The sequence below is a fragment of the Amphibalanus amphitrite genome, unplaced genomic scaffold (genome assembly GCF_019059575.1).
Source record: "Amphibalanus amphitrite isolate SeventyFive unplaced genomic scaffold, NRLGWU_Aamphi_draft 000400F_arrow, whole genome shotgun sequence".
In the NCBI taxonomy this organism is placed as follows: domain Eukaryota; kingdom Metazoa; phylum Arthropoda; class Thecostraca; order Balanomorpha; family Balanidae; genus Amphibalanus; species Amphibalanus amphitrite.
The window spans coordinates 456,682-483,559 of NW_024881894.1; the positions used below are offsets into that span (position 1 = coordinate 456,682).

The 26,878-nt window shown below is 51.6% G+C and overlaps 3 protein-coding genes across 4 annotated transcripts in view; 1 reads left to right on the forward strand and 2 right to left on the reverse strand.

Moving 5' to 3' along the window:
* The window catches only part of LOC122390540 (laminin subunit alpha-1-like), a 55,102-nt gene extending 42,730 nt beyond the window's left edge, over window positions 1-12,372 (reverse strand). The window contains exons 1-5 of the mRNA XM_043383592.1: window positions 12,216-12,372; window positions 8,285-8,391; window positions 5,942-6,125; window positions 5,533-5,672; window positions 5,167-5,258 (exon numbers count right to left, since the gene is read on the reverse strand). Of these exons, the coding sequence (XP_043239527.1) occupies window positions 5,167-5,258; window positions 5,533-5,672; window positions 5,942-6,125; window positions 8,285-8,391; window positions 12,216-12,327 (635 nt within the window). The 5' untranslated portion in view covers window positions 12,328-12,372. The remainder of the gene's footprint in view (window positions 1-5,166; window positions 5,259-5,532; window positions 5,673-5,941; window positions 6,126-8,284; window positions 8,392-12,215) is intronic.
* A 7,834-nt stretch (window positions 12,373-20,206) lies between these two features.
* Window positions 20,207-24,989, forward strand: LOC122390562. The gene is made up of 7 exons (XM_043383645.1): window positions 20,207-20,427; window positions 22,110-22,325; window positions 22,844-22,941; window positions 23,280-23,397; window positions 23,677-23,874; window positions 24,095-24,270; window positions 24,538-24,989. The coding sequence occupies exons 1-7, from the start codon at window positions 20,418-20,420 to the stop codon at window positions 24,598-24,600; spliced, it is 879 nt and encodes a 292-aa protein (XP_043239580.1). The 5' UTR covers window positions 20,207-20,417; the 3' UTR covers window positions 24,601-24,989.
* A 54-nt stretch (window positions 24,990-25,043) lies between these two features.
* Window positions 25,044-26,878, reverse strand: part of LOC122390561 (BMP-binding endothelial regulator protein-like) — a 29,733-nt gene continuing 27,898 nt past the window's right edge. For both annotated transcript variants that reach the window (XM_043383644.1, XM_043383643.1), the window contains exons 13-14: window positions 26,604-26,734; window positions 25,044-26,438 (exon numbers count right to left, since the gene is read on the reverse strand). In XM_043383644.1, the coding sequence (XP_043239579.1) occupies window positions 26,233-26,438; window positions 26,604-26,734 (337 nt within the window). In that variant the 3' untranslated portion in view covers window positions 25,044-26,232. The remainder of the gene's footprint in view (window positions 26,439-26,603; window positions 26,735-26,878) is intronic.

The window sequence follows — 26,878 nt, forward strand, 5'->3', positions numbered from 1 at the left end:
GACGCGCCCCTTCATTTAAGGGCCGATTAAGGGGTAAGGGGTAAGTTGCACACATCTGGAACTCGAGGCTGCGGCTAGATATTGACCCGAGGAATCGATTGCGACCCTTATTTTGGCGATCAGACGAACCCTTGAGGCACTTTTGACGCGCCCCTTCATTTAAGGGCCGATTAAGGGGTAAGGAGTAAGTTGCACACATCTGAAACCCGAGGCTGCGGCTAGATATTGACCCGAGGAATAGATTGCGACCCTTATTTTGGCGATCAGACGAACCCTTGAGGCACTTTTGACGCGCCCCTTCCTTTAAGGGCCGATTAAGGGGTAAGGGGTAAGTTGCACACATCTGGAACCCGAGGCTGCGGCTAGATATTGACCCGGGAATCGATTGCGACCCTTATTTTGGCGATCAGACGAACCCTTGAGGCACTTTTGACGCGCCCCTTCCCTTAAGGGCCGATTAAGGGGTAAGGGGTAAGCTGCACACATCTGAAACCCGAGGCTGCGGCTAGATATTGACCCGAGGAATCGATTGCGACCCTTATTTTGGCGATCAGACGAACCCTTGAGGCACTTTTGACGCGCCCCTTCCTTTAAGGGCCGATTAAGGGGTAAGGGGTAAGTTGCACACATCTGGAACCCGAGGCTGCGGCTAGATATTGACCCGGGGAATCGATTGCGAGTGCGACCCTTATTTTGGCGATCAGACGAACCCTTGAGGCACTTTTGACGCGCCCCTTCATTTAAGGGCCGATTAAGGGGTAAGGGGTAAGTTGCACACATCTGGAACTCGAGGCTGTGGCTAGATATTGACCCGAGGAATCGATTGCGACCCTTATTTTGGCGATCAGACGAACCCTTGAGGCACTATTGACGCGCCCCTTCATTTAAGGGCCGATTAAGGGGTAAGGAGTAAGTTGCACACATCTGGAACCCGAGGCTGCGGCTAGATATTGACCCGAGGAATCGATTGCGACCCTTATTTTGGCGATCAGACGAACCCTTGAGGCACTTTTGACGCGCCCCTTCCTTTAAGGGCCGATTAAGGGGTAAGGGGTAAGTTGCACACATCTGGAACCCGAGGCTGCGGCTAGATATTGACCCGGGGAATCGATTGCGACCCTTATTTTGGCGATCAGACGAACCCTTGAGGCACTTTTGACGCGCCCCTTCATTTAAGGGCCGATTAAGGGGTAAGGGGTAAGTTGCACACATCTGGAACCCGAGGTTGCGGCTAGATATTGACCCGGGGAATCGATTGCGACCCTTATTTTGGCGATCAGACGAACCCTTGAGGCACTTTTGACGCGCCCCTTCCTTTAAGGGCCGATTAAGGGGTAAGGGGTAAGTTGCACACATCTGGAACCCGAGGCTGCGGCTAGATATTGACCCGGGGAATCGATTGCGACCCTTATTTTGGCGATCAGACGAACCCTTGAGGCACTTTTGACGCGCCCCTTCCTTTAAGGGCCGATGAAGGGGTAAGGGGTAAGTTGCACACATCTGGAACCCGAGGCTGCGGCTAGATATTGACCCGAGGAATCGATTGCGACCCTTATTTTGGCGATCAGACGAACCTTTGAGGCACTTTTTTTTGACGCGCCCCTTCCTTTAAGGGCCGATTAAGGGGTAAGGGGTAAGTTGCACACATCTGGAACCCGAGGCTGCGGCTAGATATTGACCCGAGGAATCGATTGCGACCCTTATTTTGGCGATCAGACGAACCCTTGAGGCACTTTTGACGCGCCCCTTCCTTTAAGGGCCGATTAAGGGGTAAGGGGTAAGTTGCACACATCTGGAACCCGAGGCTGCGGCTAGATATTGACCCGAGGAATCGATTGCGACCCTTATTTTGGCGATCAGACGAACCCTTGAGGCACTTTTGACGCGCCCCTTCCTTTAAGGGCCGATTAAGGGGTAAGGGGTAAGTTGCACACACCTGGAACCCTAGGCTGCGGCTAGATATTGACCCGAGGAATCGATTGCGACCCTTATTTTGGCGATCAGACGAACCCCTGAGGCACTTTTGACGCGCCCCTTCCTTTAAGGGCCGATTAAGGGGTAAGGGGTAAGTTGCACACATCTGGAACCCGAGGCTGCGGCTAGATATTGACCCGGGGAATCGATTGCGACCCTTATTTTGGCGATCAGACGAACCCTTGAGGCATTTTTGACGCGCCCCTTCCTTTAAGGGCCGATTAAGGGGTAAGGGGTAAGTTGCACACATCTGGAACCCGAGGCTGCGGCTAGATATTGACCCGAGGAATCGATTGTGACCCTTATTTTGGCGATCAGACGAACCCTTGAGGCACTTTTGACGCGCCCCTTCCTTTAAGGGCCGATTAAGGGGTAAGGGGTAAGTTGCACACATCTGGAACCCGAGGCTGCGGCTAGATATTGACCCGAGGAATCGATTGCGACCCTTATTTTGGCGATCAGACGAACCCTTGAGGCACTTTTGACGCGCCCCTTCCTTTAAGGGCCGATTAAGGGGTAAGGGGTAAGTTGCACACACCTGGAACCCTAGGCTGCGGCTAGATATTGACCCGAGGAATCGATTGCGACCCTTATTTTGGCGATCAGACGAACCCTTGAGGCACTTTTGACGCGCCCCTTCCTTTAAGGGCCGATTAAGGGGTAAGGGGTAAGTTGCACACATCTGGAACCCGAGGCTGCGGCTAGATATTGACCCGGGGAATCGATTGCGACCCTTATTTTGGCGATCAGACGAACCCTTGAGGCACTTTTGACGCGCCCCTTCCCTTAAGGGCCGATTAAGGGGTAAGGGGTAAGTTGCACACATCTGGAACCCCAGGCTGCGGCTAGATATTGACCCGAGGAATCGATTGCGACCCTTATTTTGGCGATCAGACGAACCCTTGAGGCACTTTTGACGCGCCCCTTCCTTTAAGGGCCGATTAAGGGGTAAGGGGTAAGTTGCACACATCTGGAACCCGAGGCTGCGGCTAGATATTGACCCGAGGAATCGATTGCGACCCTTATTTTGGCGATCAGACGAACCCTTGAGGCACTTTTGACGCGCCCCTTCCTTTAAGGGCCGATTAAGGGGTAAGGGGTAAGTTGCACACACCTGGAACCCTAGGCTGCGGCTAGATATTGACCCGAGGAATCGATTGCGACCCTTATTTTGGCGATCAGACGAACCCTTGAGGCACTTTTGACGCGCCCCTTCCTTTAAGGGCCGATTAAGGGGTAAGGGGTAAGTTGCACACATCTGGAACCCGAGGCTGCGGCTAGATATTGACCCGGGGAATCGATTGCGACCCTTATTTTGGCGATCAGACGAACCCTTGAGGCATTTTTGACGCGCCCCTTCCTTTAAGGGCCGATTAAGGGGTAAGGGGTAAGTTGCACACATCTGGAACCCGAGGCTGCGGCTAGATATTGACCCGAGGAATCGATTGTGACCCTTATTTTGGCGATCAGACGAACCCTTGAGGCACTTTTGACGCGCCCCTTCCTTTAAGGGCCGATTAAGGGGTAAGGGGTAAGTTGCACACATCTGGAACCCGAGGCTGCGGCTAGATATTGACCCGAGGAATCGATTGCGACCCTTATTTTGGCGATCAGACGAACCCTTGAGGCACTTTTGACGCGCCCCTTCCTTTAAGGGCCGATTAAGGGGTAAGGGGTAAGTTGCACACACCTGGAACCCTAGGCTGCGGCTAGATATTGACCCGAGGAATCGATTGCGACCCTTATTTTGGCGATCAGACGAACCCTTGAGGCACTTTTGACGCGCCCCTTCCTTTAAGGGCCGATTAAGGGGTAAGGGGTAAGTTGCACACATCTGGAACCCGAGGCTGCGGCTAGATATTGACCCGGGGAATCGATTGCGACCCTTATTTTGGCGATCAGACGAACCCTTGAGGCACTTTTGACGCGCCCCTTCCCTTAAGGGCCGATTAAGGGGTAAGGGGTAAGTTGCACACATCTGGAACCCCAGGCTGCGGCTAGATATTGACCCGGGGAATCGATTGCGACCCTTATTTTGGCGATCAGACGAACCCTTGAGGCACTTTTGACGCGCCCCTTCCTTTAAGGGCCGATTAAGGGGTAAGGGGTAAGTTGCACACATCTGGAACCCGAGGCTGCGGCTAGATATTGACCCGAGGAATCGATTGCGACCCTTATTTTGGCGATCAGACGAACCTTTGAGGCACTTTTGACGCGCCCCTTCTTTTAAGGGCCGATTAAGGGGTAAGGGGTAAGTTGTGCACATCTGGAACCCGAGGCTGCGGCTAGATATTGACCCGAGGAATCGATTGCGACCATTATTTTGGCGATCAGACGAACCCTTGAGGCACTTTTGACGCGCCCCTTCCTTTAAGGGCCGATTAAGGGGTAAGGGGTAAGTTGCACACATCTGGAATCCTAGGCTGCGGCTAGATATTGACCCGAGGAATCGATTGCGACCCTTATTTTGGCGATCAGACGAACCCTTGAGGCACTTTTGACGCGCCCCTTCCTTTAAGGGCCGATTAAGGGGTAAGGGGTAAGAGCTAGGGCCAAATAAAGGTCATATTCTTGCTCCCCGTCCCCCAATTGACCTAATATGAGTTTTTTAAGCGATTCTGAATCCGACGCTGTATTCGTTGCTGTTGCTGACGCTAACTTCACGGACATCACGGTAAATGGGCTGACGACCGGTCGGGGGCTAGCAGACAGCAGCAGAAAATATCAGCGTAACCACTATAGATAAAAATACTAACACAACATTCTCCTGAACTGACCCGACCTTGACCCGGTCAGCACTGAGCGCAACAATCACAAACACAAGGCTGTAATGACCTTTGCAGTCACGACAAATGCCATTCTTGTAAAGCTTCTTGCTATGAGCAATTTCGGCATGACCTTTATGTCAGGTTATAGGTTGAAAACAGACCAACGATACAAACAAATACAACAAAGTCAACACTAACCACTTCACGCAAAAAAGCCACAACACAAAAACAAAACAAAATCAGCGCGGGCGGCAGCCAGATTGAAAGATTCTAACAGCTGCCAAATCTGAAGGAATTCTTTACCATAGGAAAATGAGGTTATGCCCCAACATGGGAAGAGGTGAAGGTAAACATCAACCACCACAGTGATTGGTTGGTTGACCAGACCTGACCTGATCTGACCTGACATTGACCCGTGACTGACCTGGGACCTCCGAAGCCGCCGGCGCACCCGCAGCGGCCCGTCCACGAGTCGCAGTGGACGGACACTGAGCCCGTCTGGTTGCAGGCGCATTTCTGCCGGCCGCGGGACATTGCAGCAAGTTTTATTAATTTGACAGCTACAGAGTTTCTCTTACATCATATTCTCTATGCGATATTTATGACTTCTATGTCTATATGTAATGTATGTGTATACTGTATAGTGTCTACTGTCAAGTCTTACGTCTGCTTCTAATGGTCGTGCATAGGTCATTATCAAATAAACATTTCTGCCTGAGACAAATCATGATGCATATTAGGCGAACTGCTTAGACACAGCCTCCACTGGTGATGGACATTGGGCACTGACCCTACAGCCGGCGGTGGGGTGGTGGCCCCAGTAGCCCGGCTCACACAGCTGACAGGCGGCGCCGACTGTGTGCGGTGGACAGGTGCAGTGACCCGTGTCGGGGTCACACAGGTGACCCGGCAGGTCGCACGGACCGCACTCTGCCAACGGGACCGCCCGGTCAGCACAGCAACGTCACGATACAAAATCGGCACCTACATGTTTTCAATTTTGTATAGCCTATTAGGCTTATACATCACAAGCAGAACACAAAAATACAGCTTCGGGACACACAACATAGTTTGCCAACAGATGCATGTATGACTGACTGGCCCGACTATTCGCACCACCCCTCACCCTTTCCCGTCAATCCCTTAGTCTGTTTCTGTCCCTCTCCATCCATCCCTCCCCGTCCTCGCCTTCCGCTCACCGCGGCAGCCGGAGCTGGAGAGCAGAAAGTAGCCGGGCAGACAGGCGGTGCAGCGCGCGCCGCCGACCCCGCGCCGGCACAGGCACCGGCCAGTCTCCGGGTCACACACCTCGGGCGCAGAGCCCGGCGAGGCGCAGTCACAGCGGCGGCAGCCCGCACCCGGCCGCAGGCCGTAGTAGCCCGCCTGCAGGGGCGGAGACGGGGCGTGGGGAGGAACACAGTACCGGTCAAGCTTGAAAACGGATCGAAACTGCTCCGAATATTGTCGTTCGTAAACGGACCAGAGTTACTTCGAGCAACACCTTTTGGAAACAGATGGGCATTACTTCGAGCAGCGCCATTGGAAACGAGAAGGAGCTGCCCGAGGAGCGCCGTTTGAAAACACCGATGGTCGTGCACTGAACATAAAAATGTTCACTTAACCCGCGCCCAGATGGGGTCTGCCGAGCAACGCGGTCTGATGGGGGGGGGGGGGGCATTTTGGCCCCCCCCCTCAGATCTCGAGAACCACGCAACATAGCGACAAGCGGTAAACGGTGTTGGATAGCCCCAACGGGGAACTACCTTGTGACCCAATTTCATTGACCTCGGTCAAACCGATGACGTCACAGGTCAGGTCAAAGGTCGAATTTTCACCGTTAACAGGCATTTCAAGAAATGCGTTGTAAAATCGTGTAAAATGCATTTCATTGAAAATCATCGATGGGCAAATGTTCTTCAAACACATATTTTGCTATTTGAGGTCACTGATACCAGGTCAGGTCACAGAGGTCAGGTCACTGGGGGGTCACAATATGAAAGTGTCGTGTGATACATGTTTTATGGTCCATTTTACATGACAAATGCGATTATGTGGGTCAGACAGACTTAAGGGCCAGCTTAGGTCACGTTTTGGTCAAGGTCAGGTCAAGGTCAGGTCAAGGTCAGGTCAAATTAGGTCAAATTTCAAAGTTGATATTTTTGCATAAAATGGGTATCGATTCGATGCAGCTCGTCACGGGGAGTTCAATGGTGGTCTCCGTTTTGCGCTACGAGGTCTAGAATTGCTAAAAATTGAGTTAAAAAATTTGACGTCATCAATTTTTAACAGTTTTTTCGCTATAACTTGGCCAAAAAAAGAGGTATCGATCTAAAATTTGGTATGTATATCGAAGAGCGCAGGGACTATCACATATATTCTGGTTTTTTTTCGAAATTCGAAAAATTTAAATCAATTTTTTTGATTTTTGGGGGTCAAAATCCCAAAATTTCGAAAATCCGAGATAGCAGTTTTGTAGCGCCGTCTTTTGTCTACACAACCACATAAAGAGCTTTAAAATTGCTTGTTAACTCTAGAATTGGTGAGCGTTTCAAGATGTCATGTTTTTTGCTCATTTTTACTCGAACAAGACCTCAGTTTGACCTCAATAACTCCTGACCTGAGGTGACCTGTGACTTGAAATTTTGTGTGAAGGTGTCAAATTGATGTCCGGTAAGGTACCCAAAATTTGGCGGCGCTGCGCGCCGCCGTTTTCTCGCTATTTAAGAAAAACCACAGGGGGGGGGCCAAAATGGCCCCCCATCAGGGCGCGGGTTAATCTGCACGACAACGCACACGACCCGTTTATAAAGTACACGTTTGTAATATTTTAGATGTTACACATGGATGGTTTAGGCTTAAAAGCTGGTTTTCTGCCGTTTTGGGAGCCCCGGTAGCGTTTCAGCGAGAGTGGCTCGGGCTGTCCCGTGCCGGCAGTCATGTGCCGATCCATTATTCATGAGCCTGTAGATGGGATCGGAGGCGCGGGCCACGCGTACCGGCGGGCCGTTACCGATAAAGGATCGGCTACGCATAGCTGCGTGACGCTGCCCGCTGGCACGCGGGCCGGGGTTCCGGTCTCTACTATAGGCCGCTGACTGCCTACTGCGGCCGCTCGGCCGATAGTCATCTGGCGACTGGAATCTCTCTGCTCAATCCCTCTTCTCGGTTTAGACGATTCATACTCGCTTATTCCCGCTTATCGGCATCTCTCAATAGATAAGTACAAATATGTAAATTCAATTGAACCGCTACAATACCTTCCGTTCCGCTCGCTATTGAAGGCTCTCAAAGAAAAACGAAACGGAACAAGTTTGAGCCGTACGACATCTTCACTCCGTCACATGATGCTGAATAAATTTGGTTTTGAGATACTTCTCGGTTTGACGCGTCAGTATAAAATATATAGCCATATCCTTTGGTTCGCTTGAAATTCAAAATTATTTGATTTATATCCTCATCAACATCATATTATAGACATTTCTATGTTGATTATGGGACAGTTGTGACAGGTGTACGAATACCGATTTTCGGAGCGGACTCACCTTGCAGCGGTCACATGCCAGTCCTGTCACGTGCGGCTGACAGACACACTGTCCTGTTCGGATGTCACAGCGGGAGTGTACCGAGCCGACAGGGTCGCACCGGCAGCCTGGGAAGGGCAGCCGGCGTGTTAGCACTCTGCGAGGCTGTTCAGATAATTCGATTAGGTCGGACGAGTTAGCACTTCGAATCACTTCACGAGGGTCTACATCGGACATCCCATTAGATCCATTTATTCTTGCAGGAGTAACTAACGGTTTATTGCATGAACAAGGAACGATTAACCCGCGACCTGGTGGGGGGGGGGGCTATTTTTTGCCCCCCCTCCAGACTTTTCGATATATCTCCAGAACCGCTGCGCCGATCGTCACCAAACTTTCAGTACCCTCCCGGACATCAATTTTACACATTGTGACCAAAAATTTTTCCAAAAGCTATGATAGGTTGGCCGGAAATGACGTCAGAGTGACGTCATGTTCTGCCGTTTTCGACCCAAAAAAGGGTTTCGCGGGAAGAGCTGTCAGGCCTATAGCTTTGCAAATACAGAAAAATGTTTAGGACATAAAAGCTGTAGAATTGACAGGGCTACAAAACTGCTATCTCGTATTTTTGAATTTTTTTATTTTGACCCCCAAAAATAAAAAAAATAGATTTTTAGGATATAATAGTAAAAAAATCCAAAAAGTTTTTTGAATTTCGCAAAAACCGGAATATATGTGATAGTCCTTACCGCCTTCCATCCACATACCAAATTTTAGATTGATACCTCTTTTTTTGGCGAAGTTATAGCGAAAAAACTGTTCAAAATTGATGACGTCAAATTTTCAAACTCAATTTTTAGAAATTCTAGACCTCGTAGTGCAAAACAAAGACCACCATTAGACTCCCCGTGACGAGCTGCATCGAATCGATACCCTTTTTATGCAAAAATATCAACTTTGAAATTTGACCTTTTTTGACCTGACCTTGACCTGACCTCCACCAAAAAGTGACCTAAACCGTACCTGATGGTCTTATAACCAACACCATTGGGTTGGAAATGAAAAACTGGTCATAAAACATGCATCGCACAACCTTAGTAAAGTTGGGTTCATGTGGTGACCCTTGGTGACCTTTGGTGACCTGACCTGTGACCTGACCTGGTATGACCAGTGACCTCTAATAGCAACATATGTACTAGACAACTGACGTCTGATCGCTGATTTTCGACAAAATGCGTTTTACTCGGTGATATAGCGCTTTCCCTAGAAGCCCCGTGAACGGTGAAACATTTTATCTTTGACCTGACCTGTGACGTCATCGGTGACCCCGATGTCAATAAAATTTGGTTTCCTTCAACAAATTTGACAGGGCTATCGAACGCCGTTTGAATTTTGCGGATCCGTCCAGTAGTTTCGGAGATACGAGGGGGGGGCAAAAAATAGCCCCCCCCCCCCACCAGGTCGCGTTATAAACAGACCCCACCAGGGCGCGGGTTAAGTCTGTTCTGAACACAAGGCACACAACTTTGTATCAATATCTCAACTTCAACGCGATCGAAAGCTGTATCCAGCTTGAGATATGAGCTGTTCGCACACGTACACAAAGTCAACTGTCAAAGAGGCCGACGCTACGGCGGTGAGGAAGTGGGAGAGTGGGAGCTGGGAAGTGGAGGATGGAGGCGGCACCCGCCATTGAAGTGCGGCCCGCCCTCCCGGTCCCGATCGCCCGCTGACAGGTCTTATCAACGGCAAACAGAGCGTGGCGCCACGATACGCCGCCAAGTGTGCGTGCAAAGCCAGCCGGGCGCGCCGGGCGCCGCCGGCGTCACATGGGCCGTGTCGGGGCGGCAACGGCTCCAGACAGGAGACAGGAGAGGCGCCGTAACGGACAGGACAGCCGCCGGCCGGAGACAGGACAGCCGCCAGACAGGGCGGACCGGCCGGCCGGACACCGATGAGCCGAGAGCCACCGCTGCTACTTGCTATGGATGAGGCCGGCGGTCCGGCCGGTCAGCTTGTCATCATACATCACGGCACCTATAAACACGCGTCGGGGGGCCGCCGGCCGCCGCCTACCACTTACGGAAGGGGATCATTTACAAGGGGAGCGGCGCCGACCGGCCACGGCACGTGCCGGACAGGTGGATATACCTGGCGGCGCCCAGCGAGATCATGACAGTCCATCGGGACGATAGTCGTCTTCCCGGATCATAACGAGACAGCGTCTCTTTGGGTCCATGTCAGTCCGTCTGACAGTCCACCATGACGGCGGATGCTATAGGACCATGGCAGCAGACAATGCATTTGGAGCCCCATAACGCACCCCAGCCATGTCAATCCATCGCCTGCGTAACATAACCCGCCTGGACTCAGCAGCCCCCTTCATTTCTTGCCGTTTATTTCTCCCGTCGACAAGCCTGAAATGCTGCTCCCTCACGTGCAGACAACAGCCCTCGAGGCGGCTCGACACGGTACGGTCCGACGCGGAGAGTACCGACGGCCCACGGCCCGTCGGCGGCGACTGCGGCCCTCTGCCCCCCCCCCCCCCCCTCCTCTCCTGTTGATGGCACCGATAAACAGTGCGTACGCTCGTCGCTCACACAGTTCGGCGCCGCGTCAGGTTACTCGCCGCCTGGGAACCCCGGTAGCGGACCGCGGTGTGAGACGTCAGTGGGCAGTGCTCCGGAGATGAGGATTCGGGGAGTCTGGAAGGAGCGAAACGGTCTCAGTGGCGGGGAGCTCTATGAGCTAGTAGATTCATCTTATGATGCGGGAAACTCGGTGACTGAGCCAACTGCATTGATTGTAATGCTAAATACGACTCGATCGGAACCATTAAATTGTAACGGACGCTCCGGAGAATTTAGTGCACTTTGCATAACTCAAAACTGATATTTTAAAGAGGATGAACAGAGTATATCCGGGTTACACAGGTACAGTTCTTAAAACGTTCGTAAGTATATATTATATATTCGTTACAATCACCGTTATCCGCGTACCAAAAATGCGTGGGTGTCCACTTCCAGCTATGCATGCTATGAGTGGGTTGGAATGCGGTAATGATAGGTGTCGTCACAATGCTATCAAGTGACGCAGGTGCATTGCAGATCCTTATGGGTCCGTTACTCATCTGGTAAACACGAGTGTAGCAGTGCATTGATAATGTGCTGAGTAAGTATTGTTTGGCATTTGACTCATGCAGAGTTGGCTGGTCTATTTAAAACGATCACAGAGATACCAAAAATTGATCTATCCTTCGCAGCGTACCTATATCGAATTCGGTTTCACGAGAGTAAAGGATTAATATAAGCAAGCCGCGTGAAAATTGCTCACAATCATTCGGACTTTAATCTGTTGTGTTCTTACGTCCTTGTTTCTCAGCAGGAGGGGAGGCTTTGATGCCCTGATGCCGAATATACAGACAGTGCAGGCTATTTGCATCTAAGTTGGCGTCCGTATTCCGTGTACAAGCAGTAAGAAATTGGGCATATACGCAATATGTATTTAGTACCTACGGTCGGAAATTACCACACATGGTGGTTGACTGGTCTGGGCTGCAGAAATTGTGTTATTTGTGGGATCGGCTGCCTTCGAAACTGGCAGTGTGCTTCGAAGCCGGCTGCCAAGAGTCAACAAATCAACATCAATCACCATGAAATATTGACGTTCTAATGCACCCTTCCGAACGTTTCACACGTTGGTAGCTGACACTGCCTACTAATCATTGATATAGGTAAGGAAAGCGTTGCGGCGGAGGGCAATCTTGACTTGGCATTATTTCACGAAAGTTGCAGACAGTAAAAAGATATGCGCTTCTGGATGAGACATAACTACAGGGTTGCCGATGGCTAAGAGCTAAGCCAAAAACAAGTGAACTATGTAAGCCAGCTAAGCCATTTGTGTTCCCTCCGAGAACACGGTCGATGCTCTTGTTCCGCGTGTGGAAACTCACCGTATTGGAGCCCCCTCCAGTCCCGGTACAGTCGATCCTGTCCCCTGTCCAGGTACTCGGCGGCTACTGCCGTGGCCAGCAGCAGCGGCACCCACACCCTCAGCGACCTCATGGCACACCGGTCACCGTTCTGGGCGCCGCTCGGCCCGCCCTCCGCCACCGTCAGCGCCGCACTGAGCGATGGGAGCCGAGAGCCGGGCCGCCGACCGCCCACCCCACCCCGCCCCGCCCCGCCCCCTAGCCATGAGACGCGACGGTGCCGACGGTCATTACAGCACGTGAGAGGGAGGGGGAGGGGAGGGTGAGCTCATAAATTGATAGAGACAGAGTAGCGACAGCTCGAGTGTAGTGTGTACGTCTTTCGGAAAATGCAAGTTCAGTAAAATATTAAATGTATGATTATGCATGCACATTTAACGGTACACGTCTCAGATATTGTTTGACGCATTTACTGTACGAATTCTGATTTCTGATGTTGACTTTGAAACCAAGTTGATTAACAAAGTCGTTAATGACCCCTGCAAGAGCCATTAGTTTCCCGTGGAAAAATGTAGGTTGTATTTATAAATTAATTAACCCTCGCCCATGTAGGGGGGGGTTGGTGCAACCCCCCCCCCCTGAGGTTTTTCGGAAATAGTGCAAAAACGGCGGCGCGCAGCGCCGCCAAATTTTGGGTACCTTATGGGGCAAACCTTGCGCATCTTTTGATAAAAAAAAATTTGACCGGGTCATGTCAGGTCACGGAGTTATGACGTCACAAAGGGAACAGCCTCCGGCCGGATTTTCACAAACTGAGTGCCAACGCCCGAGGTTTCCTGCCGGTGGTACGGACATCGGTTGATGGATCGTGATGAAACTTCCCATGCATGTTGGGGCAAGTATTGGCTATCATATGGTATAAGAAACTTGACCGGGTCAGGTCAGGTCACGGAGCTATGACGTCACAAGAGGAACAGCGTCCGGTACTATTTTTGAAAAGCGCCCGAACCACTATTTTGCTAATTCTTGTCACCTCAATGGGAATATGCAGCAATATTAGCTTCTATAGGGAGCAAATGGACCTTCCAAATCCAAAAATACAATCAGATTTCAAAAATTTAAATTTTGATTTTTCGAATTTCTGCCGCCGACTGTGACCTAGCCGACTTCCGGCGCTCCCAACGCGCCATTTTTAGAGCTAGGGAAACGAAATACATACCAAACGATAGAGAATTGATCAAGGAACACGATAGTGAAGGTTTCAAGTCGATATCTCCCACCGTTTTGCCGCAATCGCCGCGGAAAGTTGAAAAAGTATATTTTTCCGAAAATTTGACCTTTGACCGGTCAAAAGTAGGTCAAATGTTGACCTAGGACCAAAAAATATACCACCAATCGCGAGATCTCGGCGAGAGCAATCCGATGGTCTTTTCCGCTAAGCTCTACGACGCTCCGTTTTCAAACGCCAAGGGGGGGGGGGGGGTCGCACCAACCCCCCCCCTGCATGGGCGAAGGTGGCAGATCGCCGTTTACGGGCGAGGGTTAACGGAGCCACGGACGGTTTCTAAATTGCAAAGTCCTGGCTTCCGTCGTTTTTGTTTATTTTTGACATTATGCCTTGTGCACATAGATTTGCTTTACTTTGCATTTTTATTTGTTTGTCCCTTTACAAAATAAACGTCAACTGAGCCAGGGTTTACTTGGGACTGATCCAGCCGATTTATCACAACGATCGGCCCTGTATTAAATAAGTGATTCTTACAATTATGCCAGCTCAATTTCTCCCGATGCATTAGATATCCCATCCGCACTTGTCGTGCAGCTGCGGGCCTGTCTGCTGGGTGACCGGGCTGACCTCAGGCAGCTGCAGACAGCGCGGTGGGACACCGGGACAGGGTAGTTCAGCTGGTTAGTTACCCTGACGTCTGACAAATGGACCGTCACCTGCAGCGGGCGGGGTCGGTGGAGACCGGCGCCGCTGCGCCGACCCGAAACTTTGCAGTGAAGAGGGTAAGAAGAAGTTGGGTCGTGAAGCCCCTCCGAGTTATCATCAGCTGGCCGAGAGCTGATGCTGTGATGGCGATTGCTTTGGAGAAGATTATTCTTACTCATAATTCTGAGCTTTGACTTGAAACAGTCTGGTTATTACTTTTTTACAAGATCCTCACTTATCTCATTAACAAACTATCCCGTATAAATCGTGTAATGCGTAGATTGAACAATGCACATCCAACCCAGGTAGTGATCATCTCAAAATAAATGAATTAATCGATTCGACAAGAGACGGCTGCCACTGTAAGCACTCTCCGTGGGAGACAGAGCGAGTTGGCTCGTCACCGGCTCCTGTCTCACTGTTTATCACAGACCGCGCTGTCCATCTAACCGCGCGGCACTCGTCTGCCCTCGAGTGGGTCACCCCAGGTCACCGCGGGCCGCCGCGCTGCACGGTCTCGGTGCAGTGCAGTGCTGGTCCGCAGTCCGCACCGGCTGATTAGCGGAGACGCTGGCGGCGTCCGTCGGCAAACGAAGACAGACACCACCAGCGAACTGCCCCGGCTATTGTTTACCCTGGCAGTCGCCGGCGCGAAGCAGGGTGGCGCGCCAGCGGTCTGTGAGAAAATATTTCACTCTGATCTGGGAATTTGCATCTGGTGTTGATAGGCTGTGCTAGTGAGTGTATAACACGGCCGACTTTTGTCCGACCTCCGGTAGTACGATCCCACCCTCGACGGGCGCGCCGTCACCATGGCGGGACAGGTGTCACCTGAGTGGCCCAGTGTGTCTGTATGCGTGGGCCGCAGTGTTACCGTATCGGCCGCCGGCACGACGCGGCTGTATATCGCAGCCGCCCGTCCCGTGACGTGGCGCAGGCTGAGATATCGGGGCGACGAGTCACGGCGTCACTGCTGTGTGTAACGGAGCCGGAACTGGGAGATAGCCCGGTATCACCTCCATGGTATCACCCGGAGCCGGAACTGAGGGACATCCTACCCCACGCAGGACCTGGCAACACTGAAAACTGCGCGATGCATACCGGTCTTTTGTTCGTTTATGTTCGCATATGGTCAATTCTTCAGTTATACGGTCACTAAATTATGCGGTTACTGGGACGGACAAAAAACGGTATACAGTCGTTTGCATACGTCTATGGTCTTTTAAATGTAAACGGTCACTTATCGTTAATACGGCACACACTCGCCTATTTCCCTTGATACTATCAGTTACATGAATTTATACTACCTAAACATTGTCGTCCCTCCCATGTAGGTACACACCTCTAAAGCCGGGAACGCTCAGAAGCCGGAACTACAAAAACTACCTTCATGCCGAATCGACATTTTCACTAGCACCCGGAACGGACAGACCTCCTTACCGATACGGAATCTGTCGGCACGCAGAGCTGACTGTAACCTCTTTCCCTCCCTTCCTCTCTCCCTCTCTCTCTCTCTCTCTCTCTCTCTCTCTGTCTCTCTCTCTCTCTCACCAGTCACCCCTTTGACGTCTGAAGCTGGCCGTTTGTCTCTGTCGGCCTTCGCTCGACCTTGCAACAATGCCAGTCGGCCGGATACGGCGGCGCCGGCGGCGCGGCGGCGACTCAAACGGCGCGCGCCACCGCGAACACGGCGCACCGCGCCATATATGGCGCAGTCGGCACAGCCGGGCGCCACGGGTAGCGGGGAAGACGCGCGCGGCTGCAGGCTGGCGTTCAAAGCGCGCCTCCGACTTCTTACGGCTGTCGGGATAAGGGGGCAGCTTTGATTAGACGGTTTTACGTACCTAATACAACTTATTATCATTGCGTAAAAGAGAGGTTTCTAAATTAATTGAGGCCCTGTTTTAAGCGCAACTTATACAATAAAATATATGCTCCAAAACGCATGGGTTTTCTGCATTGTGTCTCGTGTATGGGCGCCGCTGCTGTAGGTATGCGGTTCGGTGTCGCCCTATGCGGCTGATAGCACAGTCGCCCCGACTGACGCCGTCGGTTATGTACTCGTATGTATATGTGGGTCACCAATGCACGCCCAACTGGGAAGGTCGGCGACTGCTGACTCTGCGGCTATCAGCCCAGCGTGATCTGATAACCTCCAAACACACGGATTCATGTAACGTCTAATCTGCCTCATGATACGCGACTTTATCGGACTGATAATAGGTACCGCTTTTTATAACATAAGCTTGGAAGTTAAATTTAAACGTTATGACGTTGCAAACAAACTTTGCAACTACGTTACAAACATATTCTTTGAAAATGGAATGGGAAACGTTTGTTCTGACGGCACATATATGCAGCAGAGCCAGACACGCTATGCCTAAACTACTTTGACCCTATAACTTTCGTATTGCAAACGTATATAGGGGAGGGGTCCTTTTTGGACACCCCCTTGCCGTTCGGCCCCTGAGTGAGCTAGAGCTTTGCGGAAAAACCGCTCGTATTGCCCGTGATGAGAGGAAACCGATTGTATTGTATTGTATTGTACATACATTTCAGAGCGATCCACATTCCAAATAGCGTGGCGATTATTGCTCCGATTGTTGGTTGTTCTGTATCGTATTTCAGTCGGAAATAAATGCAGCAATGCGTCACTTGTAGGAGGTATATCATCTTGCGTGGCTGGCACACTACTTCTCAGCAGCCCTTGATACAGCAGCTCGTCTGCAGCCGCACGCACGACGCATACATGCACACGACCTCCCCGGCCGGACGCACACCGCACCGTCCCGGTCGGCCGGCCGTGGCCCGTCACAGGCCGTACTGGCGCGACACCTACTGACAGATGGTTAAACCTGTATTTGAGTAGAGGACGCCAAAGTCGCGGTAATAGTTCACAGCATAATAATTTTACCCAATTTGACCCAATCTTAAGGTCCTGGGTCATTGGGTGACCTTCCAGGTCTGGTCAATGACCCAAAATTCGGGAAAATCGTGACATGTCAGAACTTCGTGAAGTGAGGTTATGTTTTTTTTCGGGGTACTGAATGCTGATCACGAATTTCATGTTAGTTTTGATCACAGATGGTGTCTTCCTGCATTTTGGCCAGGTCGGGTCAGGTCAGGTCAACCAGTTGGGGTCCTGCCGGGTATTCGTAGTATATGTCAACCGCCTCTGACAGCTTCGTTACATGTTTTTTTTTAAATTTTTAGTCCGAACCTTTTGATGGGAAGGATTCACAAGGACAGAGCCACCGCTAAGCGAGGCTTGTTGCGATGACCCTGCCCTCTACCCTCCGATCGCGCAATTCCGATTCTATGGCAGAATTTGGAGTCCAAAGTTTAACGTGCGCACAAAGCCGCGCACGGCCGGTCCCCTCGCTGACTTCGCCTGGCTACGGTCTGCCACCAACCGCAACCATACCTGTCAGGAGGCCCAGAAATGTCGAGCGCCCGTTGCGCTTCGAACCCGGACCATGTCATAACCGGGAACGCGTGCTCTCACCACGCGGAGTCCAACGCTCTAACCAACTGAGCTACGGGACCGGCACCAAAAAAAAAAAAAATGTTACGAAGGCACCAAAACCACTTCGTAAACTTGTTCAAATGGTTGCTAAATTCAAAAACAGCTAAAAAAAACTAGCCTAGAGTCACTAGAGTGACCCAACCATTGGAAACGTTCCAACGCTCGCTATATCTAAACTGAGTGAACGTTCGCTATGAAACGTTCAGTGCTTGATAAGAGTTACAGTATAATAATGTATATCTCGTATTTTTTATATATGTGACCTTAGGCCAGGTCAATTTTGCGACCTCTCCATTATGTCAATAAGAGAAAACTGAAATGCGTCTTTTTTAACGAACATCGTTCTAAATACTGAGGCATCGGTTACTAGGTAGACATGACACATTGAATCGGAAAATTTCGTGACCCTTCTTTGTGCTCCTGACGTCATCTCAGGTCGTGAAAGCTATTCTACAGTTTTTTTTTACAACAACTTTTGATAGAGGCATTCTAGAGTGGTGAAAACACCTCAGATGTGTTCAGCTCGACGATAGAGGTCGAATGATTTGCAACATGACCTTTTCCGGCCAGGTCATGACCCTGACCTGAGGTGAAATAAATAAATAATAAATAAAAAAGACCTTTCAAGGTCAAATTAAAGTTAATTCGACGCGTCTCGACGAGAGGAACACAATTCTGGCAACAGCCAATTCTTGCCTCTCTTGAGTCAAGAGTCATTAAAAAAAACATTTGACGAAAAACGGTTAGGTACCTATTTTTAGAGTTTTCCCTTCTGGAGGCTAAACCATTGACATAAGGTCAAATCTGAGGGTGCAATTAAGAAAGAGCGTTCAAATGTTTATCGAATGTGCTTTTCCAAGGCGCATAGCTCTATCGGTTCCCGAGTTATGCGTCACTTTTTTAATTTGTTGAAATAAACAAAGTTTGCAATTTGATGATCTCAGGTGACCTGACCTTTAGCCTGACCTAACAAATTATTGAAGTGTTTTCTTCATTATCCCGCGCCCCAGTGGCGGTCTCAGCCAACTTCGCCCTAGTGGGGGGGGGGGGCATATGTTACCACCCACCTCTAACTCAAAAACTAAGAGAGCTAGAAAGACGCAGTAAAAAGCAGTCGATAGCTCTCAATGCGTACGTTTGAAAGTATTTCGGTCACTTTTCACCTTAGAGCAATATTGGGGTCACCAGAGGTCATCAAAGGTCAAAATTTGCCAATTGTCATTATATTTTTCAGAAGACATGCTGCTATCTCAGGAACTATGGTAGCTAGAAAAACGCATGGAACAGCTAACGATAGCTTTTGAACTCTTCTTTTGAAAAGGTCATTATCAATATTGACCTCAGGTCAACGGTTTAGCCTCCAGAGGGCAAAAACTCCAAAAATAGCTGTTTTTACGAAAAGTGTTTTTCGACAATAACTTTCTACTACAAAAAGCCACGACATTTCTATTGCCAGAATCTTGTTCCCCTCGCCGAGACGCGTCGAATGAACTATAATTTGACCTTGAAAGGTCAACTTGAAAAATTGACCTCAGGTCAAGGTCATGACTTTACCGGAAAAGGTCATGTTGCATATCAATCGATGCGTCTCAACAAGACAAACACAATGAGACCATCTCCAGCGTTCTATCTCTTTCCAATCGTGAGTTATTGGCAAAAAACTGTTTGTAGCCTCAAGTGACCTCGGGTGACCTGTCTAGAGGCTATCAGGAAAAATGACACCTTGGTCATCACGAGTGGACTAAATCATTGTGATTCTGAAATATTTGGACTGTTCCGATGCGTACACACGGATCTAGAGGCATTTTCATTTTTCTCCATTGACTTGTAATGGAAAGGTCACGCCACTGACCTGACCTTAGGTCACGGATATAAAAAATCCGAGATATACAAATTGTAGGCGCCCATAACAGCATGCAATCCACCAAGTTTAAAACCTTTCTGACAAACACTGCAGGCTGGACATGATTGCAAACTTTTTTTAGGCTTGGTTAGTTAACTTGACCTGGTGACCTGACCTGACATGACCTGGGGTCAAATATTTCACACATTGTCCAAAATTGATGTACCAAAAGCTACTCCAAGCGGTGCGGCGCTACGCGCCGCGGTTTTTTTATTCACGCGCAAAAAACGCGACAGGGTGGTAACATATGCCCCCCCCCCCACTGGGGCGAAGGTTATTATTGACGGTCTTTCGAATGCCGCTTACCGTGTGTCGCTACGTGGCCCCGGAGCCGAGCTAGACGGGGGCGTGAAAACACCCCCTCCCCCTTCCCGGACAGCACAGGAAAACTCAGACCACCAGCGCGGCGCGGGTTAATGACGTGCATTTTGAGCCGTTTTGATTCTTGGAAATAGGTTACCCAGCGGTTTTTAATTGCGCCCTGAGGGATTATTCTTTTATTTATGGCACTCTTATCCGGTTCCCCGCATTTTGATTTTTGACACCAAGGTTTTCTATAGAGGGGATCACGTTGCAATCCCACATAATTTGAGCGAAGGGGCCGTCGATCCCTGCTCAACCCTTGCTGTACCCCTGCTAACTTCCGTTGCATCGCCCCTCATGCAGAGAGAGAGAGAGCTTAGGTGCCGCATCCCGTCTCTGCAGTGATGACGTCACTGTCTGACGTCACCTCTGAGCTGTCGGGGCGGCGGCGCGGCGCTGGCGGGGCTGGCCGGGCCGGCGCCGGCTGGCACACACCTCCCTCAGTGTCGGCCGGGGCGGAACACAGCCGCGCCTCCGAGTGCTCCTTCGGGTCTAACCATGGCTGACGGTGAGTGCCTGCCTGTCTGAGAGCCTGAAGGGGACCTGTGACCGCTAGATGTGCGCCGAAAAGGCGTCGGAGCGCAGGTTTGACCGGGAAGGATCTCAGTTAATTGTTCCTCGTTTGTGTTTCGGTTACAGGGGTGAGATGCCCTTGATCTGGATTGACCTGTCTGATGTCGATCCAACTATGATGTCTTTTTATTATCTTGTAATACCTTCGCTCATAGATCTGTGTTGCCTTTGTTCGTCTCGATTGTATCAGTTCCTGCAGACTGATTTAAAACGATTTAGGTATGTATCTGACCTCAGCCCAAATTGACTTGTGCTTCTATTGAGCTCCAGATGTTCTGTGTCTGTCAGATTTACGTACGTTTAATGTTAATTCCGGTATGTCCTTTTTTGGTGTTTGTCTCCGTCTGGTGTTTGTCACGGTCTGTGATGTTTGTCGGCCGTGTTTATCTCGTTCCGTGATGTTCGTCTCGGCTCCTCGACAGTGACCTTCCCGTCCCGGTCCGATCGGCACCAGACCAGACCGTCGGTCGTCGGTCGGCCCGGCAGCGCCGGTGTATTTCGGAGTTGGCCGGCGGCCAGCGCGCCGGCTAGCTGGGCGGGGCAGCCCAGCAGTCTGTTAGAATTAACAGTCTGATTACCCCAGTCTGTGCTAGACAATCTGTCGAGAACTCGGAAGTCTGGGAGTTAGCATTACGACAGTCTGTCGGATTTTTGGGAAGTCTGCAGTATTGCCATTTGCCAGTCCCCACATCTGCAGTCTGTTCCTCAGCTTTACCATGGCCTATCTGCGGATGACTTCACCGGTCACCCGCCAGTGACATTCACCACAAGTGACCCCGTCGCGCTGTCACTGTCGTCCGTCACCCCGTCACTCCGAGCGGGGCCGCGGTGCCCGCCGTCCGGTCCCTCCTATGTACCGCGATTCTTCACTAGCACAGCGCAGCTCCAGCCAAGGTCGGGAGGGCGGCGACCGGCGACTGAGGGGCTGTGTCGTCACAGTACGGCTGGGAGCTTCCTCGGGCGTGGGACGGCAGTGGAGCTCCATCACCCAACGGGGCGAGATGTAGGCGGCTACCAAGGGCAAAGGGCAGCGCCAGCTACAGCGCTAGCAAAAACGAGGGCTTAACATTCTCATAGGAGTAAACAGCTTCATCAGTCTTGTCGTCAGTGGGCCCAGCAGAAAAGAAGTGCAGCTGACGTCCCAGTGGCGACTGCAGCTCCGCTCAGTTTCGGTCAGAGCGTCTTTCACTCGGTCCTCCGTCGATGGACGGGTCCCACCTGAACTAAGTTCGTTGATGACGTCACTCGCTATGATGACCTCACTCCGTGTGGGAGGGGACGGCTGGCCCCCTCCCCTACCCCTCCCCCTGGTGCACTGGGCTGGAGCGGAGCAGCCACCGGCCCGGCCCGGCCCAGTGACAGGCTGCCTGGGCCATGACATCAGCACTCCGACCCGCCCGGAATGGCTCCCCCCTCCCCCGGAATGGAATGGCTGGCCGACTCAGTGGACAGGCCAGGCGAGTTCGAACGGTGACGACAGCAGCCTCTGCGGGGCCTCTGCAGATAAATGAATGGCTAGACAAATTGCTTTAATTAACTGGAAGTCAAACAAGTCTTAAATCTTAATCGTCATTTTGTTCCTTATCGAGTCTCGACACTCTCCCCCTTTCCCCTCAGACGAGTGCTGTCTGGAAGACTGCTGCTGCCACGAGACGGCCGATGACCTGACTTACCACTACCGGCCCATCAGCGGCACCTCGGTCAGCTTCAGCGTGCAGTGTGCCAACGACGCGCACCTGTGCCTCAGTCCGCACGACCACGACTCGGAGGACATGCTGCAGGTCTTCATCGGCGCCTGGAAGAACGGCCAGTCCGGCATCCGGCTAGGAAACAGTGAGTGTCTTCCGGCTAGGAAACAGTGAATATCCCAACCGGACATCCGGCTAGGAAACAGTGAGTGTCCCAACCGGACATCCGGCTAGGAAACAGTGAGTGTCCCAACCGGACATCCGGCTAGGAAGCAAGTGTGTCCCGACCGGACATCCGGAAACAGTGAGTATCCCAACCGGACATCCGGCTAGGAAACAGTGAGTGTCCCAACCGGACATCCGGGAACAGTGAGTGTCCCAACCGGACATCCGGCAAGGAAACAGTGAGTGTCTCGACCAGACATCCGGCTAGGAAACAGTGAGTGTCCCGACCGGACATCCGGCATAGGAAACAGTAGCGAATGCCATGCAGACCGGACATATAACCACTGATTCCCTCCGCGTTCTGCTCATACTCTGGGGCAGTACTAAAATCAATCACACTTTTTAAGCTAAACTTCGACTTGAAAGAGATAAGAATAACGTACAAGTTTGCAACCATTACCATGCCGGATAGATTCACATTGCCGTTTCGGTTTTCAGAGAACAAGCAGGACGTGGCCCGGGTAGACACTCCTGGCATTGTGTCGGAGGAGGAGTTCCGGAAATTCTGGATCAGCTGGGACGATGGCCACGTCAAGGTATGATTAAAGGCTTCTTATAACGATGATAAGGATTATATTTTTCCCATAGGATGAATTAAACTCGGGTATTTTAATTGGTTTCAAATCACATGTTTAGATATAAGTGTTAATGCTATCTAAACGGTCGTTTATGTAACAATTTAATGTTTAAACACTGTGATTTATTAACTGGTAAATACGGTGCATTGAGACATTATATTATCGACACTAAAATATTTGAGGCTTAGCTCATCTAATGGGCGCCGCGTTAATTCTCAGTCCTCAATGTGCATGCATTGCATTGGTCCGTTTCGACTAACGTTTCACCGCGTGCCGTCCATTCGTCCATTGGTCAGGTGGGCCACTGCGGCGACACCACGCCGTTTATGGACTGGAGGAGCCCGCAGCTCATCACCGCCTCCTACCTGGGCTACCGGACCGGCTGGGGCAGCTGCGGCCAGTGGAAGTTCCACGGTAAGTGGGGTTCTTTTCATGGGCTGGAGCAGCTGCAGCCAGTTGAAGTCCCACGGTAAGCCAGCGGCAATGTAACGCACATACGTATATGATAAATGTGGGTTACTCCTGTATATTGTAAAGAAGACTCGTGTATGACTCCGAGGAACAGGTTCAAGAATCTGACTCGAGCTGCAACGTCTGCAGCTTATACGTATGTGCTATTAACTACGTAGGACGTATCGAAATCAAAGCAAGCCACATTATACCACCCTCTCCCTCGTGCGGTCTCTACCGCAGACGAGGCGCTGTTTGAGACGGCGTGCGACTGTCACTACCACTTCCGCGAGGCGCACGGCACGGCGGTGACATTCAGCGTGCAGATCCCCAACGATGCCCACCTGGCGCTGACCTCCGGGCCGGCCGAGGCGGCGCCCATGTACGAGATCTTCATCGGCGGCTGGAACAACACCAAGTCGGCCATACGCTACACTAGCGGTGAGTGGAGGTGGCGCGCGTCAGAGACTGGGTCACACCAGGTCAGGTCCGGCCACGCACTAATAACACCCGAGACCTTACAAGACACGGTCATCTCACGTCCAAAGTTCAGTCATCGGCCATGTAATAACCTTTGTTGAAGAGCTATTGATGCTGATTTGACAGGTTTCCCCTAACTCTCTCTTTTACACCACCCGTTCTCTGCCCCCTCCCGTTGCAGCGATCGTGTTCGACGACTATGTCAGCGAGGACATGTGTATGGAGGAGACGCCCGACATTGTCTCCGGCGACGAGATGAGATCGTTCACCATCTCCTGGACCAGCGGCCTCATCCAGGTGTTCGTCAAGGGGGAGAGCTCGCCGTTCATGTCCTGGAAGGACCCCAACCCCATCACGGTGAGCAGAGTCGCGTCACTCGTCACCATCGCAGGAAGAACTCAGTGCGTCTATCACAGTAATGTCGCGAGGAGCCTGCCGTGACAATCCGAGCTGTCGCTCTCCTAAAGTGGACGTTCTGACGACATAGAATACCAGAGGTCGGTGTACCCTTATTCTCCAACCAACAATAAACAGAGCATCTCTATCACGTACGCTGTATGCGACTGTGTACCTCCGCTCGCCGCCAGTGTCCCTGACCGGCGTCCCGCTCCCTGTGCGCTGCAGGTCACCCACTACGGCTACCGCAGCCGACAGGGCGCCAGCGGCCGGTGGCGGTTCGAGGTCTAGGAGCTCGCCGGCGGGACGGAGCGGCTCCCCCAGCCAGCAGGATCGGACGACCGTGGGGTGTCTGAACAGACACCGCTGCCTCACTGCGGCGCTGATGGCTCACCAGTGAGCACTCCCTGAACTCTGGACCGAGTCAATAAGCTTTACTTGTCGTCTGGTGACGCGGCGTGGCGTACTTAACTCTCGTCCTCCTTTATCGTGCCAGCTGATGAATAACTTCTTCAGGGCAGCTGGAAACAAGTCAACGCGGCTTTGTGCTTATGTAGAATAGGGCCAGTGAACCGGGTCAAATGTCTCTTTTTAGTTGTTGCAGAAACGTGTTTGCAAAGGACGAAATCATGTGAGGGAGCCCATGCTCTTGCATAATACATATTTTCTTGTTGTAAGAAGGTTTAATTTTTTACCTTACCGCTTCTCGGGTGAATCGTATGACAACAAACCAGTTAGTTTCACGTCCTTATTCATATATCAGTAAAAACTACAACAAATAGCACACGACAGGCGCGTGGTCTCACAGCCCCGGACAGTGGCTCCTTTGGGAAGGCAAAGTGGGCAGTCGGCACGGCTCGCCACCGGCGCGCAGTAATACTATCACTTATTGCATGGTCATTAACGCATGGCTGACTAGAAACGAGTCATAGAATCAATTAGGCTTCCGACGGCGACTGACTGAAAGAAGGTTAATACTCTGCGCGTAAACCATCGACAGGCGTCAAACACTCGCTCCGCAGACACCACATGCACCAGTCGTCCACCGACTCACAGTGACACCGAAACGCACTCATCCCGGGACACAATGAACGTGACACAAGACGAGACATAGTCCATCAGATCTGCAATGCACCAGCACTCTCGAGTCCTTCGACTGCGACCGAGGGTCTCCGAGAAAGGCGTATGTCAATTCGGAAGGCCTAAAACGTTCAGGTTCCGTTACTATACATAGTGTGTCGAGCGCACAGCATTAGGAGACTGCTCTGATACTGCACCGCTTCAGGCATGAAACAAGGCACTCATTAGAGGCCTGGGCCGAGGGTGCTCGCTGTAACCCAGCATCGGTAGCGCATTGAAAAAAAAAAATATTGCAGTCGATAGCACTCTGTCATAGACATGAGGCGATGACGTTGAAGGCTGGCAACCTGTAGAAAGGATGGGTCTGCTGCACATTTGGCTGACATCGACACCACTAATCAGTGGAGCAGCCGGCTGGCTGGTCTCTCAGAATACTGGCTTCAATGGCTTTGGTGCGCAATGCGACGACACACACCGGTCGGGCACTCGTCACGTGACCGTTTTCACCACTCCGTCACGGCTGTGACGTGACGTCAGACCACAGTCCGTCCATACGTCCGTGTGATCGCCCTGCAGGCGGCGTCAGGGTCCCGTGGCACAGGCATCATTGCATAGCTCACCATGCAATCACGTCTCACTGCAACACAACTGGCGCTGTTCTCGGTTCATCTGGCGCCGCTCTCAGTTCACCTGGCGCCGCTCTCGGTTCACCTGGCGCCGCTCTCAGCTCGTCTGACGCACCGTCAGTCCACAAAACGCCTCCGTCAGTTCACCTGACGTCAGTATCAGTTCACACACAGCTCCATCAGTCCGCCTGACGCCGCCGTCCCGCTGGTACCGCTGTTACCGGACCGGGCAGCGCTCGGGCGGCACACAGGCGCCCTCGTGAAGCAGCAGGCCCTCCTGGCAGACGCAGCCGGGCCGGCAGGGGGCGCCGCCGGCCGCCGGAGGAGCGCACTGCTCACCGGTCGGCGAGGGGGCCTCGCAGGAGGGCTGACAGTCGGGCACACAGTCCACCGGGCGGGAGCTCTTCGGACACTGCACGGGAGCTGGAACACAGGGAGAGTCAGTGTGAGAAGAGTGCGTATATTATACCACGTGTTGAACATGATTAAACGGCACAGTGTCTTGCTGAGGTCAGCGTGACTCTAACGTCTTCAACCCCCCCCCCCCGTACCCTGAATTCCTCCTAAAGTTCACACGTCCTCCCTCACCTGCACAATCTGTCCCCTCCAGCCAGTCGACGGCGATACCCTTCCGCTGGCAGGCGTGTGAGTAGGCAGTCAGCGCCTCGCAGTAGCACGTCTTACGCTTTCCGCACTCACACATGTCTTGGACACACGACCTGCAAAAGATATGACTCATATTTAACTCGCATCTTGTTTACCATGAGAACAAAATTTATTGCGCAAGGGTGATGTAATAAGTGACAAGTGACATTTAACTAATTATTTGAAGCGGCAATGCCTACATATTGACGCTACTAATT

Bases quoted from the DNA above. Each gene is read 5' to 3' on its own strand.
- LOC122390562 (XM_043383645.1), top strand. The intron at 22,326-22,843 runs GTGAGTGTCTTC...TTCGGTTTTCAG, and splicing joins CGGCATCCGGCTAGGAAACA to AGAACAAGCAGGACGTGGCC. The intron at 23,398-23,676 runs GTAAGTGGGGTT...TCTCTACCGCAG, and splicing joins CGGCCAGTGGAAGTTCCACG to ACGAGGCGCTGTTTGAGACG.